Source organism: Nicotiana tabacum, chromosome 17 (assembly GCF_000715075.1).
Source record: "Nicotiana tabacum cultivar K326 chromosome 17, ASM71507v2, whole genome shotgun sequence".
Classification (NCBI taxonomy): domain Eukaryota; kingdom Viridiplantae; phylum Streptophyta; class Magnoliopsida; order Solanales; family Solanaceae; genus Nicotiana; species Nicotiana tabacum.
Genome location: NC_134096.1, coordinates 94,832,101 through 94,846,986, shown reverse-complemented (window position 1 = coordinate 94,846,986; position 14,886 = coordinate 94,832,101). Strand labels below are relative to the sequence as shown.

The 14,886-nt window shown below is 37.3% G+C and overlaps 1 protein-coding gene across 1 annotated transcript; it reads left to right on the top strand.

Annotated features, from left to right (window-relative positions):
• Window positions 1-1,784: 1,784 nt before the first annotated feature.
• Window positions 1,785-8,709, top strand: LOC107777837 (CRM-domain containing factor CFM2, chloroplastic). Its single transcript, XM_016597987.2, has 12 exons — window positions 1,785-2,553; window positions 3,248-3,743; window positions 3,819-3,949; window positions 4,080-4,385; window positions 4,469-4,625; window positions 4,710-5,002; window positions 5,776-5,835; window positions 5,927-6,058; window positions 6,820-7,089; window positions 7,188-7,419; window positions 7,766-7,896; window positions 7,985-8,709. Exons 1-12 carry the CDS (start codon window positions 1,840-1,842, stop codon window positions 8,207-8,209), a joined length of 3,147 nt encoding a protein of 1,048 aa, XP_016453473.2. The 5' UTR covers window positions 1,785-1,839; the 3' UTR covers window positions 8,210-8,709.
• Window positions 8,710-14,886: the final 6,177 nt, after the last annotated feature.

The following is a 14,886-nucleotide window of genomic DNA, read 5'->3' as shown; positions in this document are numbered from 1 at the left end:
AGTTTCAAGATAGTATATTATCTATGATGTGATTTTATCGGGATCTTCCACTTTATAAAGAATGATCCTCGTAATAACTTATAAGCGATCAACCGGAGATCACTTAAGCGATCATAAATAATATATGGGAGATTTCTAGATAACACATAGGCGATGATTTTATCAGGATCTCCCACTTTATAAAAATCGATCATGGTAATAACTAATAAGCGATTAACCGGAGATCACTTAGGCGACTATAATAATAGATGAGTGATTATTAGCTAACATGTAGGCGATCCATAATGTCAGAATTTACTACTTTATAACAAAATGATCACGGTAATAACTAATAAGAAATCAATCGAAAATCACTTAGGTGATCATAAATAATACATCTGCGATTTCTAGATAACACATACGCGAATGGTAATAACTAATACGCGATCAATCGAACATCACTTAGGCGATCATAAATAATAGATGAATAATTTCTAGATAACAGATGGACGATCTATGATTCCACCAGGATTCCCAACTTTATAAAAAAGTAATTATACTCGTAACCAATAATCGATCAACCGGAGATCACTTAGGCGATGATAATACATGTGCTGTTTTCAGTAACACATAGGCGATTTATAATTTCACTAGGATCTCTAACTTTATAATAAAACGATCTTGCTAATAACTAATGGGCAATCAACTGGAGATCACTTAGGCGATCATATATAGAGACTTCATGATAACACATAGGCGATATATTGTTTCAGCAAGATCTCTCACTTTATAAAAAAATGATCTTGGTAATAACTAATAAGCGATCAACCCGATAACACTTAGGCGATCATAATAATACATGAGCAATTTCTAGATAACACATAAGCGATCAATAATTTCACCACATCTGCCGAGGGACCTTGTCAAGGGGCTAACAAACCACCCACCCGAAGAATTCATCGTCCTCGATGAAGTATTTTCAGCATTTTTCAGCACCACCATAGGCCCTAGATATGCATTCTCATACTCTTCCTCATTTGGCTCATATTCACCCTTTTCATCAACAAACAAAGTAGTGAGATGCTCAAGTTTTGGGCAATCCCTTGCCTTTATCGAAAGAACTTCGTCTTGCGGAAAAATTATTAGCAAAAAAAGGTCTTAGTGTATTCCTAAGAGTGAAAAACCATTTTGGGGCACGAACTAGGGTGTTCTTTGTTCTTGGCCATAGGGTTAGCTTTGTTATGTTCTTGTATTCACATATTAATGCATGTTGGAAAGAAATTTCTGTAAATTTGTATGTGCCTTTTATTTTCTTTGCTGCCTAAATTCATTCTAAGTCCCAAATGTACTAAAATAATTCTAATTGTTGGAAGGTTAAAGTCAAGTGCTAGGCTTGACTGCCCCACGGAGGTGAACCTCAGGCAGATTTTTGGCGGACAGAAATTATCCCCGCGACAACTGGTAAAGTCACTAACTACAATTTTAATCCTACTAGTTGCAACTAATTCACTCCCCAAAAAATAGCAGAGGCACGTTTGTCCATTAAATTGTTTTCCTTTTTTTCGAACTTTAAAAAAAAAAAAAAGTGTTTGTACATTAAATTTTGCAAGATTTTGGAAATTTTTTGAAAATGAAATTTTTTTTAATTTTTTTTTCACTCATAAAACTATAATATTTTTTAAAGTAAAATATTATACAAACATAATTTCATATTTTAAATACTATTTTTCAATTTAGCTTCAAAAATAATTTTTTTTTAAAAAGTACAATATTTATGTCCAAACGCCTACTAAAATTCCCACATTTGATCTCATGTAAGGAGTAAGGATAGCGTCAGTTGCCACTGTCTTCTCCACACCAATGTTGCTTCCTCTCTGCAACTTCCATCCCTTAAACCCTCCCAAAACCCTCCTTTACCCCTCCCCTTCCCTTCCTTTTTTCTCCACCACACACCCTCTTTCCCTAAAGCCCTTCTTTTCCCGTTCTTCCATTCCCGTTTTCGCCACTTCCCCTAATAATACTTCACCTTTACCTGAATCCGCCATTCAAAGAATCGCCAACAAACTCCGCAGCCTCGGCTATATAACCGAAAACCAAGAAACAACCCTAGAAGAAAATTCTTTAAGCCCAAATCCCAATTCTTCCTCACCTGGCCAAATTTTTGTTCCTTTGCCTAACCAATTACCCAAGTATCGTGTGGGTCACACGCTTGACGTCAGTTGGAGCACGCCCGAAAACCCGGTACCACATCCCGGTTTAGGGAACAGTATACAGAAGTTTCATGAACTGAGGAGTAATTTTTTAAAGGAGAAGGAGAAAGAAAGGCTGAAGAATAAGGATAATAAGAAAGAGAGAGCGCCTAGCTTAGCTGAACTGACTTTGCCAGCTGAAGAGTTGAGGAGGCTGAGGACACTTGGGATTGGGTTAAGGAAAAAATTGAAGATAGGTAAAGCTGGGATTACTGAGGGGATTGTGAATGGTATTCATGAAAGATGGAGGCGTATCGAGCTCGTTAAGATTACCTGTGAGGACCTGTGTAGGTTGAATATGAAGAGGACTCATGAGTTATTAGAGGTTAAAAGTTACTCCCCAATTCTCATTTATCATGTTTTTTTTTTTAAATGACGTTGAACTAGAATCTAAACTTTATGGGTTCGAGTTCGGGATCATTTGATTTACTGGGTTGGAAAGCAATTATTTGTACATATTTAGTGAATTTTCTAATACATATGCAAGGTCCCAGCCAAAGCTACTGGGCTCAGATTAATCCATAACTTACACTCTACATCCATCCCTGGTTACAAATGCAATTAAACAGCTAAAGAAAGGAAATGAATTAAATGTGCATGAAAGGACATAAATATTAGAAGAATGTTCTCCATAACTGTTTCCTCGAGACGTATTCTCCATTTTGAGTTTTTGATGTTAACCGGAATTGGGGGAAATTACACCATTTTAACGATTTTATCGAATGCCGATATTAACGCCTTAACTTTATGCTGATGGTTGATTGATCCTTGTATACTTATGGTCATTGCTTTGCACTATTTGCTATCAGTAATTCAAACTAGATGATATTTAGTTTTCCTTTAGATGTCTCTGATATATTATCTATGGTATGAGTTTACTTATCAAGAATTAAAATAGTTTGCTGTTTAACGGTATTACATTTCAAAGGTAGAGTTCATAACTAGTAAAGTTCTTTAGATATGCATTATACCGCTGTTATAATTTTTAACCTTCTTTTGGCTTATTTTAATATTCTTAGAGGAAAACTGGAGGTTTGGTTATCTGGAGATCTGGAAGTAATATAATTCTGTATAGAGGAGCTGATTACAAGTATCCTTATTTCTCCGAGAGTAACAGCGTGCAAGATGCTAGTCCTGACTTGTTCACGGGTACGGAAGAGCATATGACTAATTCATCTGACATGGATGCCATAAAATCTGATGCATCGGACAGAAAGTCTCCTACACGCGTAATCCAGGGTGTAGGTTCTCCAGACAGAGTCCGATTTCAATTGCCTGGAGAGGCAGAACTTACTGAAGAAGCTGACAAGCTACTGGAAGGACTTGGCCCTCGCTTTACTGATTGGTGGGGTTGTGAGCCATTGCCTATCGATGCAGATTTTCTGCCAGCTGTAGTCCCTGGGTACAAGAAACCTTTCCGTCTACTTCCATACGGAGTAAAACCTAAATTGACAAATGATGAAATGACAACACTGAAAAGACTTGGTCGACCTTTGCCTTGCCATTTTGCATTAGGTACGCTGTATCTGATTGCGAGACTGTTATTTTACTAGACAACTCTTGTTATACTTGCTCGTGTATTTTTATCAGGCAGAAACAGAAAACTCCAAGGATTGGCTGCTGCAATTGTGAAGCTTTGGGAGAAATGTGAAATTGCAAAAGTTGCCGTTAAAAGAGGAGTTCAGAACACTAACAGTGAACTGATGGCGGAAGAGCTTAAGGTTTGTGAATTTATTTTAGCCTTTGATGATATTTTTTTTTTCATTATACAACACTTGGCTCTCTTATGAAAGCAAACTATACTTTGTAGAACTTATCCTATTGTGGTTCACAAAAAAGTAAACTTTGCAGTGGTTGACTGGAGGAACCTTGCTCTCTAGAGATAAGGAATTTATTGTCTTCTACCGTGGAAAGGACTTCTTGCCATCTGCAGTCTCTTCAGCAATAGCAGAACGGAGAAAGCAAGTTGTTGAAGAGGAAAAGAAGAGTAGTTTTAGTTCATCAGTGGCAAATACTAAGGAACGGAAAAAGTCCACAGCGAGAAGTGTTTCTGATGATGAACATGCAAACCAAAATGACCAAAAAGGTGTCCACGAAAAAAAAAAACTGACTTCCATGGAAGCAGCTATCAAGAGAACTGCAGATAAATTAGCCACTGTATGTGTTCATTATGGTTGCATCTACCCGCTCTCTTGCAGATTCTGATATTTATTTTTGAATGTTTTATATTTTCATGCCAGGCAATAGAAAAGAAAGCCAAGGCAGAGAAGCTCCTTGTGGAGCTTGAGGAGGATGAGATGCCACAGCAACCTGATATGGATAAAGAGGGAATAACCGAAGAAGAAAGATTCATGTTGCGGAAGATTGGCTTGAGAATGAAGCCTTTCTTACTTCTTGGTGAGTGCTTCTGTACAGCAAGCCTATATCTTTTGCCAAAATATTTGTGGAAGTTGACTCATACATTTCCCTGCTGATGCTCAGGTAGGCGGGGAGTCTTTGATGGAACAGTGGAGAACATGCACCTTCATTGGAAATATAGGGAGTTGGTAAAGGTAATAACCGGGAGGAAAGGCATTGAAGAGGTAAACCAAATAGCTAGGATGTTGGAGGCAGAGAGTGGGGGGATACTAGTTGCTGTTGAGCGAGTAAACAAGGGTTATGCAATCATTGTGTACCGGGGAAAGAACTATGAAAGGCCTGCTTCTTTGAGGCCTCAGACTCTTCTAAGTAAAAGAGAAGCAATGAAGCGTTCTATAGAGGCTCAGCGACGTCAGGTAATGTTCTAGTAGTTAAGGTGAAGATTCCAGATATAATACCTCTTAATTTTAGTAATTGACTTTGGCATGGTTTATAATTTGAAGTAGAAACATGGGGTTTTTGGTGAAAAAGGAAGTGTTCATGGTAAGTTTATCTGTGAAAGAATCCAACATCCAATCCAAAACCTTAAGGTTATGAGTGGAGTAGCCAAGACTTTTATAAATTCTTGCACAACCCAAGTGCGACAACCATATTACTCAAACACCCTCCTGTACGTGTAACCTGATTTGGATGCGATGATAGACTTACAAAGATTAGCTCTGGTACTGTGTGAAAGAATCTGAGCATTGGAAGCCCGTACCCAACTCAGACAACTATACAACTCAATATCTGGATTAGCTTATGTTTTGGTACTTTGATGTGTTATTTTGATAAGGTAACTTTCATGTGTTTTATGTGTCTGTTTCTAATTCTTGTTTTCTCAACTAGTTAAATTTGCTGGCACTTGTTTCTGGAAATGATTCGGTCTATTACTATCACTGTACTTCTAGCAATCAAAAAATGTAAAAAGGGAAACACCAAAAAAGTATCAGTATATTTCTGTAACGCATATTTCAGTTGAAGTGCGGGTAAACCATTTTGTATGACAGTTTGTCAGCCTCTCTACCCTTGTGAGGGTTTCTTATTTCTCTAGATTTCGGTTTTCCTCTTCTTTTTACTTGTCTTTCTTTCTGATGTTTCTGCCAAAACTCTTCCACTAATCTTTCTTTTTCTTTGTTTTCTGATGCAGTCGTTGAAATTGCATGTCTTAAAGCTTGCACAAAATATAGAGGCCTTGAAGTCACGGTTGGTGTGTTATCTTACCTTATTGGAGTTGCTTCTATTTTTATTTTCCACTTACAAGCTCATTCTTAATTATATCTAAATGTGCCTTGATTCAGACCAAAAGTGAGGAGATGATTCATATTCAGTCCCCAGATATAGTTGGTTTGCAGGTAGCTGAGACAGGAACATCTAATGCTGCAGGAGGAACTAATTATCAGTCTAGTTTAGCAAGTCCTTGCACTTCTGAGGTAAAAATTAATGCATTATGATAACAGTATATTCTGTTACTTAATGTTGAAGGAGCATGTTGTGTTTCCACTTGCTACTCGTATCTTTGATGCTTGTTGCATGTGAGATCCCTTATCAGCCAAAATAAGGTACAATAATCAGTAAAAGGTCAGCTGAAGCTAGAAGTGTCACCTTCAATAATCTTTCAGATACCCCTTAGGCACAAACAACTTGCCTTCAATATGTAGACATCTTCTCTTTGTTTCGCACAATCTATTAGGCCCATATGTGTAGTTAATACCTAGTTTAAGAGATGGATGAATCTGGGGTTAAGATTACTTGTGGACACATAGCCACCCACATTCTTATCTCCATGTATGAAAACTTGGTTGTAGAATCCTGTGTCATTGTCTTCTTTAGTCATACTTAATAATAGTTAACAAAGATGCCCTCATGACCCAACTTTGTAGTTTAAGGAATTTGATGTTCTTAACCTTTTCTATATGTTATAGGTATTCCTGCTACCTAGCAACACATGGAATATCATTGTAACACATAGCATTCCTTCTAGAATCAAGCTGTTTTAGATAAATTTCTATATCATAGAGCAAAGCTATGATGGTCAAGGAATATGTTGAATATACTTGATGTCAGTCAAGAGTTATATGTTTCATCTGCATGTAGTCCGGACGTTCTCCATATTATCATTTTTCGCGCCTTTTATTCCTTTGCAGTGTGAATATTGATAGAAAGAAAAATTTATTTTAGCTTTTATATTCAGGATTTTGGGGGTGCTGCAAAAGACACTGACCACAGCTCTCAGAAAGAATTACCAAGTGATTCCTCAGAAACTGACCACAGTTCTCAGCAAGAATTTCCAAGTGATTCCTCTTTCCAATATGAAAGCAAGGCTGAGGCTATGTCTGATACAATTCAACCTCAGCATCAATCTATTTCATCAACCAAAGAGTCGAAAAGTATGTTCAATGTGAATGTGGATGAAAAAGCATTCGGAAGTGCAGTCAGTGAATCTGTTTCTAAGTCTTCCAGAGTAAACTTTGTTTTCTCTTCGGAATTATTATGCTTTATTTTTTTTCCTTCATGAAGTTAACGGTAATTTTTTCCTTGTGCTTTTCTCACTGATTTTAGGGAGAAGTTAAGATCCACTTTTCTGAGACCAGAAGTGTCAATAAACTTCGGGAAGTTGACAATAGAAAGGAGGTGTCTGAAGTTGATTCCGTCAAACCTCAACAAGAACTTAGATCCACCAGGAGTAGGTCCGAAGGGATGCCTCCAAAAAAAGTACATCTTTCCAACAGAGAGAGGCTGCTTCTCAGAAAACAAGCCCTCAAGATGAAGCAGCAACCAGTCCTTGCTGTTGGTAATATGAGTACCTCTTTAATTGTCTCTGTATTCTATTACTGTGGTGTAGTCGGTTGTATATTTGCTCATTTTGAAAACAAGAATTAAACTTTAGAATCACTGATGCCGGCATTTGCTCAAATCCTCAGTGTTATGGGATGTGGGTTTTGGGGTGTTAGAATGTTTCACTTATGATGGACCTGATGGTGAACTTGGAGGCAGGAAGTTTTAATTTTCACGTTGGAGGAGGAGGAGACAAGGAATTCTGCATTTTCTGCAATTCATAGTTATGATCTCTCTATTGGATATGTAGTCTTGTCGATTCCTGACCTTACACCTTTTCGTCTTTTGCAACTTTATATCAGGGAGGAGCAATATTGTCACTGGAGTTGCCAAAGCGATCAAAGCACACTTTAAGAAGTATCCTCTTGCTATTGTGAATGTCAAAGGAAGGGCAAAAGGGACTTCAGTTAGGGAGGTGGTTTTTAAGCTGGAGGTTTGTAAATAGGCTATTTAGTTGTTCATTTCATTTGGCAGTATGCATATTTTACTGAAAGCCTGGCTTTTGATACTTACATCTGCAGCAAGCTACTGGTGCGGTTCTTGTTTCTCAAGAACCAAGCAAAGTCATATTATATAGGGGCTGGGGACCAGAAGGACAGCGTGGTGCTTCTAATCGAAATGGTATCAGAGATTCAAGAAACAGCAGAGAGCACAAGGATCAGCTGGCAATATCTCCTGAGCTAATATCAGCAATCAGGCTTGAATGTGGTTTGCAGGCCGACTATGAAATGGAGGTTGCTTCATAGGCTACAACCTTGGTACACGTGAAGTTGACAACTGGTTTCATTAGGGTCAAAGCCTTGAGCTCTCGTCTAGTCACCCTTTTTTGACCCCAATACAAGGTTTCTGAATTGTCTTTGCATGCATCTGAAAAATGCTTTCCAGGTGTGGAGTTGGAATCATCAACTCTCCAATACAAATGATAGGGAATCAGCTGCCACTGAGCTTCTCTCCTTGCAGACTTTCAGTAACTGGAATAAGTTCCACACTGTATTTTCACTGTCTCGTGGCAGTGGTCATTGTGCATCAACTGGAGAGATTCTGAGATGAAACTTAACTGTATGTCAGTTATATATGGCCTGCTTACTTAATTGTTTTGGAACAAGCTCCATTTTTGGTTTCGGATGGGATATCTGTTCTCATCTATCTCTAGTTGCTGACCTACATTTTATGTAAATAGAACTTTCAAAAAACTCATCTGTACCATGTCATCTATTGTGTTTTAAAGTAGTAGTTTTTCTTTTTTTATTTGGTTAATTCACTATAAATTCCTAAATCTAACACATTGAAATTCTTGATCTCCTTTTGCCATCGTAAAATTTATATAATTAAAACTACTAGTAGCAGATGATGTAGCATGGTTCAATGATTTCGGCATTTTTGATATGGAATATAAGTATATATGTTAAAAGTCACTAAAATATCAAAAAATTCTAAATAATAATTCAAGAATGATTTCGGCATTTTTAATTTAAGAATTTTTTTAATTTTAACCTATAATTTCTAAATAATAATGAATTCATGATAAGAAACCTAAAAGTCGAACATGTCAGCTATAAATTCTAGATTATCGCTCTGTAATAATAAACTCATCTCCTTGGAACTTAAACACCATCCATGATATTTCAACGATAATTAGCTGGCACTCGGCCCGTTGAAAAAATTATTCCCATTTGATTCAGCTCGTTTTGCTAAAGTTTTTAAAGATGAACTAAAAAACTTCAGCTGAAGTTTTTGTCACGACAATGCAGGTATATGGTTAGTGGATTTACATTTTAGTACATCCAACGAGAACTACTCCAAGCTTTGTCTTCGGACACTAGACATGCTACAAATTTAGATTTGAACCCCTAACTTATAAAGATACATCGGATAATTATTGTACTACAAGACTCTTTCAGCTAGGTGCACACATGTATAGTTAAGGAATTTTTAACAAAATATAACATTATTATACGTATATCGAGAGAAGAAAATGAATTCATGTGCCAACACATAGAGACTCCCTTTGAACTCTTATCCCAGCTTCTTCGAAGTAGAAGGCTACATATGTACTTGTGCTAAATAATTTGCTTGGAAGAGTAAAAAGATTATTAAATTGTTTTAAAAACAGAAACAAAAATTAAATCATACATCTGCTTTGTGTGTAGAGCCAATCGATGTTCAAGACAAGATTCACTCCTATTGTGCCAAAAAAATAATACTAATCATTCTAATTAATGAAGAGGCCTAAGTTATCTCAAGGACCAAACTTTCCACAAGATTTAGCAAACCACAATTGTTAGGATCGGGTTATCGGATAGTGCGGAATTTAGTCAAACAACGTTATAATGACAATAACAAAGACAATACAAGTTGATAATAACGGCAATTGAAGAAAATAAAGAAGACACAAATTTAACGTGGTTCGGTCAAGGTGACCTACGTCCACAAACGGAGAAGAGCAATTTTACTATACCAACAAGAGTACAAAATTAGAGTAAATACTCTAATTAATCCCAAATACCGCAAGAGAATAACCTCACAAGATCACTCCAAAGAAACGGTTCACACAAGTGTTTCCCAACACTCACTCTCTTACAAAATACTCTATAATAAAATAAAGGAGGCGAAAAAAAGACAAGAGTGAAAAGCTCTTGAGTTGGTGTGTTTACAAATGAGGAGAAACTCCTCTATTTATAGCAAGAAATCCTTGGCCTAATAATGAATATTATGTCATGGCAAATGTCACGATCCACAAATTTGTTATAGTGGATATTATGTCATGTCAAATGTCATGAAAATTTGGCCCCCACTTAAGAAGAAGCCAAATTAATGGCCATATTACAAATCTCCACCTTGGCCTAATTTCGGCTTACATATAGTAAATTTGCTCCACCTTCTCTGCAAAAAATCCAATGGGCAAAATCATTCTTCTTAAATGCCAATCAAGTTCAGGCAAAGCTTGAACTTGGACACTGGAAGAGGTTTTGTGAACATGTCAGCAGGATTGTCTCTAGTGTTGATCTTCTGAACAGAGACTTTTCCTTCAGCAATAGTTTCTCGGATGAAATGATACTTTATATCAATGTGCTTCGTCCTCTCATAATACATCTGATCTTTAGTCAAGTGAATGGCACTTTGACTATCACAGAAAATGGTAAGACCATCTTGGTGTGAACTGAGTTCCGCAAATAGACCCTTCAACCATAAAGCTTCTTTGATTACCTCGGTCACTGCCATATATTCTGCTTCGGTAGTAGATAAAGCTACTACATGTTGTAATGTAGCTTTCCAACTAATAGCGCAACCACCAATGCAAAATACATAGCCTGTCAGTGATATTCTTTTGTCAAGATCATCTGTATAATCTGAGTCTACAAAACTGTCACACCCCAAAATCGAGGGGCGCGACCGGCGCTCAACCGAGTGAACCCGACCGAGCAAGCCTGTTAGATTTCATTCTACCCAAACCCATCCATGAATAGAGATAATACATATTATCATTAATTAGACGAAAATGTGTTCATGTCTACAATACTAATTCATCTCCAATAATTTCATCATTTTTTTAAAGTTTCAAATGGACAAGTAATACATCCACAACATAACATAGTTTGTCTTTTTCCAGCACCAATACACAACCCACACTATATCTACGGAGCCTCTATAGATAAAGAAGAGTACAATGATAATGCCGGCAACAAGGCCCCGGCTATACCTCAAACCGAATACACAAAGTACAAAAGATACATGAACCCGGGATGAAGTGGGGCTCACCAAGTCAGCTGGGAAGGAAGTGCACTGCTATCACTGATCAATATCTCCTGCTGTGGAATCACTTGCATCCATTGAAAGATGCAGCGCCCCCGGTAAAAGGGACGTTAGTACCGTCGAATGGCACTAGTATGTATAACTAAACATCCTCTCAATAGAATGACAAATAATACAAACAAGATTATCATAATATCAATGAAAGCCTTAATCAACATCAAACCTCAATTTAGGATCAAGACAATGTTCAAATTAATTTCCATATCTCACATTGGGAGATTTTTTTTAGTATCGATGGAGATTTTTAGTATCGATATACCATTGTCCACAATACCATTATTCACAATACCGTTATCCACAAAACCAGTACCACCGTACTCTTAGCACGGAGTCCGATCACGACCCGATCGGCTAGGCCATCTCATTAGAGACATCAACCACAATTTCTCTCAATATCAATACCACCGTCTTTAACACGAAGTCCGATCACGACCCGATCGACTAGGCCATCTATTAGGGACATCGACCACAATCACAATTTCAATTACAATTTCCAGCACAATCACCACCATGTGTGCGACATGGTGTCCGATCACGACCCGACTGGTTAGGCTGTCTTATTTGAGACATCAACCTTTTTATATCAATCATCGCATTTCATATTACTTTCACATCTTTTCATGTCATTGGCACTAATGGCCATAATTATAAGATCATTCTTGGCACGTTGGCCATATTCAGTATTTCATGCTTACCTTATCAATTTCAAATATCATTATCATCATCAACAACAAATACAACTCAAATCAAGGTGTGTAGTACACATGTGAGCAATTTAGAGTCTATGGCACATAGAGATATTTCACAAAATTTGGCATAATAACCTTCATTTGAACTTGACTTAAAGTCGAAACATTATTAATGCACAACCCGTATTTTAACACATCCTCAATTGGTAACATAACATTAATAAAGCATTTAGGATGCTTGTTGAATATATATATTTCAACCCAATCTTACTCGGAATGGCCAGTCTCATAATGAATCACTCGGGACTTACATAATTTATATGAATATCGTGGGATTCAATTCTAAGAGAAGAGTTTAGCCAACATACCTCACTTGAGCTTCCTTACACTCTAAATGTTCCGGAATTCTTAGCAACTTCAATCTATTATAGAAATATAACAAATTGAATCAAAATTAGGAAGATGATTATGGTTCGAGGTCATTTGAGCATTTTATCAAACACTAAGTGTGCATTAAGGTTCCAAGGTCCTTTTATGGAGAATTTCATCATCCCACAACCCAATCTTTACCATTTTTAGCTTCACAATCTTCCTACACCCTTTGATAACACATGCATGTAAAATAAATAACTCTTATACCCAAAAATTAACTTGCTAATTACCCATTTTCAGAAAATTTTGAAATTAGGGTTTAGGGTGTAGAATCTTACCTCTAGGATGAAGACCTAGTGAGCTTCCCTTCTTAATCTTCCAAAACTAAGAATTGAAGAAAAATTATTGAAGAACACCTTCTCACTCTAGGGAACTCTCTCTCACTCTAGAATATTAGATTATGTCTCAAAAATTGCCCAAAGAGTATATTTAACGAAATAGGGTCGGGTTTTAAAAATCCAAAATGGAGCTCCGGAACAAGGTATGTGATCGCATAACCGATATGCGGACCGCATATCGGTCACATGATTGGTTACAAAATAGCCAAAAGAACTGTCTGTGTATGCGGTCACTATGCGGTCCGCATAACTGTTATGCGCTCGCATAATGCACCGTATAATAGTTATGCGGTCGCATAGTCGACCGCATAGTTGCTTCCAATTGACCCAATTAACTGCCTCACTCTGCGGCCATTATGTGATCCGCAGAGTGGTTCTGCGGTCGCATAATAGACCGCAGAAATGCACTTTTCCTCCAAAAAGTTTTCTTTACTTTCCGGTGCATTGTTCAACCCAAAAAGTCCGAGCCGCGGCTCAAACATGTAAGCCTAGTCCGGCACCATGAAACATTATTTTCTTTGCAAATTTTACCAACCTTTACACTTAAATACTTCGAAAATTTTTGGGGTGTTACAAAAACCAACCAAAGTGTTAGTATTTATCCCAAATTCCAAACCTGTATTTGAAGTACCTCGCAAGTATCTGAGAATCCATTTCACAACCTGCTAATGTGCTTTACCAGGGCAAGCCATATACCGACTTACCACGCTCACTGCTTGTGAAATGTCTGGACGTGTACAAACCATTGCATACATAATACTGCCGACTGTACTGGAATAAGGAACCTGTTCCATGTACCTCTCCTCTTTCTCTAACTGCGGGGACTGAGCAGCTGATAACTTAAAATGAGCAGTAAGAGGGGTACTAACTGCTTTAGCATCTTTCATGCCAAACCTCTCCAAAACTTTCTCCAAATACTTCTTCTGGGTCAGAAATAGACTGTTTGCTTTTCAATCTCTTTTGATCTCCATGCCAAGGATTTTCTTAGCTGCTCCCAAATCTTTCATCTAAAATTCACTTTTCAGCTGACTTTTCAAGTTGTGAATTTCGGTTAAATCCTTAGCAACAATGAGCATGTCATCAACATATAATAATAGGTAGACAAATGAACTATCATTTAACTTCCGGAAGTAAACACAACTATCATACATGCTTCTTGAATAACCATGACCCAACATAAAGGAATCAAACCTTTTATACCATTGTCTTGGAGACTGCTTTAATCCGTACAAGGATTTCTTCAACAAGCAAGCATGATCTTTTTTTCCTTCAACTTCAAATCCTTCGGGTTGATGCATGTATATTTGTTCCTCAAGTTCGCCATGTAAGAAAGCTGTCTTAACATCAAGTTGTTCTAATTCCAAATCATACATGGCAACGAAGGCAAGCAAGACATGAATAGAGCTATGTTTAACAACAGGTGAGAAAATATCATTAAAATCAACTTCTTGTACCTGACTATAGCCCTTTGCAACTAATCGTGCCTTATATCTCGCATCTTCAACCCCTGGAATGCCATCCTTTTTCTTGAAGACCGATTTGCAACCAACAATTCTTTTTCCTGATGGCGGCTTCACAAGAGACCAAGTACCATTCTTGTGGAGAGACTCAATTTCTTCATTCATTGCAATTAGCCACTTGGCTGAGTCAGCACCAGAAACTGCTTCTGAATATTTTGATGGTTCTCCAATTTTTTCAGTTTTTAGTGCAACTGAAAAAGCAAATGCAATATAATCTCCAAACCTTAATGGTTGTTTACATTCTTTTCTTGGTCTATGTTTGGCTATAGAATACTCCTCTTCTTCTGGTTCAACTTTAGGAGTCTCAACTTCAGGAATTTCAGTTTCTGTCTCAACTTCAGGAGTTTCAACTGTATTTTGCTCCAAAGTTGATGAGCTTGGCCTCAGAAGGAATGCCAATCTCAATATCCACCTGGTTCTGTGTACTCTTTCCTTTATCTGTATCACAAGAACTAGAAGACTCTTTTCTAGAATGTAACATAGAGGATTCATCAAAGGTTACATCTCTGCTAATTATAAATTTTGGTGCCATGGGATCAGGATACCATAGTCGGTATCCTTTCACCCCAGATGCATACCCAAGGAAAATGCACTTTTTAGCCCTTGGCTCTAATTTTCCATCATTTACATA

What these genes read in the sequence shown, in the direction of transcription:
- LOC107777837 (XM_016597987.2), top strand. Translation starts at nt 1,840, where the DNA reads ATGTTGCTTCCTCTCTGCAACTTCCATCCCTTAAACCCTCCCAAAACC. An exon ending in CTGCAGATAAATTAGCCACT is followed by an intron (nt 4,386 to 4,468) that starts GTATGTGTTCAT and finishes TTTTCATGCCAG; the next exon opens with GCAATAGAAAAGAAAGCCAA. An exon ending in GCAACCAGTCCTTGCTGTTG is followed by an intron (nt 7,420 to 7,765) that starts GTAATATGAGTA and finishes ACTTTATATCAG; the next exon opens with GGAGGAGCAATATTGTCACT.